Genomic DNA, 2,823 nt, shown 5'->3' with positions numbered 1-2,823 from the left:
TACAGAAGAAGCTTTCAGACAGAATCATTGGCTTGAAGCTATGCAAGAAGAACTCATGTCCATTGAGAAAAACAGAACATGGGAGCTCACTGAGTTACCAAAAGGAAAGAAGGCCATTGGTGTAAGATGGGTTTATAAAGTAAAAATAAATCCAAAGGGAGAGGTGACTAAATACAAGGCTAGACTTGTAGCAAAAGGATTCCTTCAAAGACAAGGCCTAGACTATGATGAAGTCTTTGCCCCTGTTGCAAGAATGGAAACCATAAGGTTGGTGGTATCATTAGCAAGCTATAAAGGTTGGTGTATTCAACAAATGGATGTAAAATCAGCATTCCTGAATGAGCCATTAGAAGAAGAAGTGTATGTTGCTCAACCCCCTGGGTTTGAAATAGCAGGGAATGAAGGATTGGTGTACAAATTGCATAAAGCTTTGTATGACCTTAAGCAAGCACCAAGAGCCTGGAATAAGAGGATTGATGGCTTCCTGTTGGAACTTGGCTTCTCCAAATGCACAACTGAGTATGGTGTCTATCTAAGAGGTGCAGAGCTAAATCAAATGATAATTGTGTGCCTATATGTAGATGATCTCCTAGTAACAGGCAGTGATGTGAATGAGATCAACTCATTCAAGCAAGCTATGAAGAGTGAGTTTGATATGAGTGATCTAGGAAACCTATCCTACTTCCTAGGGATAGAATTCACTAGAATCAAGGGAGGAATTGTTATACATCAGAAAAAGTATATATCTGATGTTTTGAGAAGATTCAACATGACACACTGCAATTCTGTTTCAACACCTATTGAAGTAGGAAATCAAGTGCTCCAAGATGACTTAGCTGCTGATAAAACTATGTACAGGCAAATGGTTGGGTGCCTAAGGTATATATGCAATACAAGGCCTGACATTGTGTATGCTGTAGGGGTGATTAGCAGATTTATGGAAGCACCAACAAGAGGACATCTCCAAGCAGCCAAAAGATTACTTAGATACATCAAAGGCACCATAGATTTTGGTCTTCTACTACCAAACCATCTCAGCAATGCCAGTTGTGATATAAGTGGATTCAATGATGCGGATTGGTGTGGAGATAAGCATGACAGAAAAAGCACAACAGGGTATCTGTTTATGCTTGGCAATTCACCAATCTCATGGTGTTCAAAGAAACAAGATGTGGTGGCCTTATCCTCTTGTGAAGCAGAGTATATAGCAGCTTGTATGACAGCTTGTCAAAGCCTATGGTTAGACACATTGTTAGTGGAACTGAAGCTAAAAGAAGAAGGGAGTGGCTCTGTTTTAATGGTTGACAACAAATCAACAATACATCTTGCCAAGAATCCAGTGGCTCATGGTCGTAGTAAGCACATTGAGACAAGATTTCACTTCCTAAGAGATAAGTAAGAAAGGGCAAGCTAAAGTTGGTGTTCTGCAGAAGTGAAATGCAACTTGCAGATCTCTTCACCAAACCATTGAAGAAGGAGAGGTTTGAAAAGCTAAGGTTGGAGATAGGCATTGTAAGATTGAATGTAAACTGAATTAAGGAGGAGGGTTGATGATACTTTTTGTAATTCAGTTTAGTTAGTTAATCTAGTTGGTGTATACTTTCTGTTTATAGTAAGTAGTTAGTTGGTTAATCCTATAAATAGAAGTGTTTGTTTTATAATTAAGTAAGCAATTGATGCAATACAAAAGACTAGACTTACCTCTCATCTTTTTCTCTACATTCTTTACCAATAGTTCTTTATTCTTCTTCTTCAATCTGATTCTTCTTCTCTCTGCTCGTGCACAACTTTTTCTTCTTCTTTGAGTTTACAAAGTATAGTAAACAACAGTATTGTTTAAAATTTGAGAATCAAATTGCACACATATTACACTTTTCGCATTTGTTTCCATACAAATCATGATGATCTGTTCATCTTTATGCAGGTAAAAGTAAAACTTCCTCTGATGAGCTTCTGAAGAAGTTTCTGGTTTCTCATGCAGACATGCACTCAAGTATTCAAAACTTCCAGAGAACTTGAGACTGCTTCTCTACTCCACTTTGGCTGAACTAATAAAGATGCTGAAATCTGTGCCCATCTGTGAACTGCAGAAGAAGCATAAGGATACCATTTCTGGGCATCTCGCGACATTTGGGCACTGTTCTCTTTCAAATGTTTGGTTGGATGAGGTTGAAGCTTGCATCAATCAGCCACTGCATGCTGCTGATGCTCATAGGTTGCAAGCATTGAGAGACTTGGAACTACAGTATTCTAAGAGTAATGATATTCTCAAGAGGGAAATTTCTTCTATGTCTTCTCTTTTGGAGGTTGGCAAGGCTAATCTTTTGGATGTTATGACTCAGAAACAGAATCTGTTGAGCGGTTCTTCTTCCTACAATGCATTCTTTCCTTTAGACATTTAACCTTTGCAAAATGTTCATGAGTTAATGACTCGCTTTTTATTTGGTCAACCTATGAATATTTTATCTACTTTATTTCTTGGTTTTATGCTTAAAATAGGTTGTTTGTGAAGGTTAACCATTTGTTATGTAGTTAAGCACCTTTATACTGGAATGTCGTATATGTCTGTTTGTGCCTTTAATAGCCTTAAGCATTTGTGTGAACACTGAAGTTTTGTCCGGCCTGGAAAAAACCTAAAGTGTTTAAATTGAAAACAATAGAACATTTTTTTACTTAATTTCAATAAATAAAAATAATTAAAACCATGTATGGAAGAAGTATAATGAGTAATAATTTTAAATCTAGGTTGATAAAGTTCCCGTATCTAAGTGATTGGGTTAACCCGAAATTCAAAATAATAAAAGTAACTAAAAAGAATTAAAT

At 36.8% G+C, this 2,823-nt stretch overlaps 1 protein-coding gene across 1 annotated transcript in view; it reads left to right on the top strand.

Moving 5' to 3' along the window:
- LOC109343667 overlaps window positions 1–2,567 on the top strand; it is a 6,710-nt gene extending 4,143 nt beyond the window's left edge. Inside the window, exon 4 of the mRNA XM_019582079.1 lies at window positions 1,925–2,567. Within this exon, the coding sequence (XP_019437624.1) occupies window positions 1,925–2,019 (95 nt within the window). The 3' untranslated portion in view covers window positions 2,020–2,567. The remainder of the gene's footprint in view (window positions 1–1,924) is intronic.

This window comes from Lupinus angustifolius, chromosome LG03 (assembly GCF_001865875.1).
Source record: "Lupinus angustifolius cultivar Tanjil chromosome LG03, LupAngTanjil_v1.0, whole genome shotgun sequence".
In the NCBI taxonomy this organism is placed as follows: domain Eukaryota; kingdom Viridiplantae; phylum Streptophyta; class Magnoliopsida; order Fabales; family Fabaceae; genus Lupinus; species Lupinus angustifolius.
This window is presented reverse-complemented; position numbering and strand designations above follow the sequence as displayed.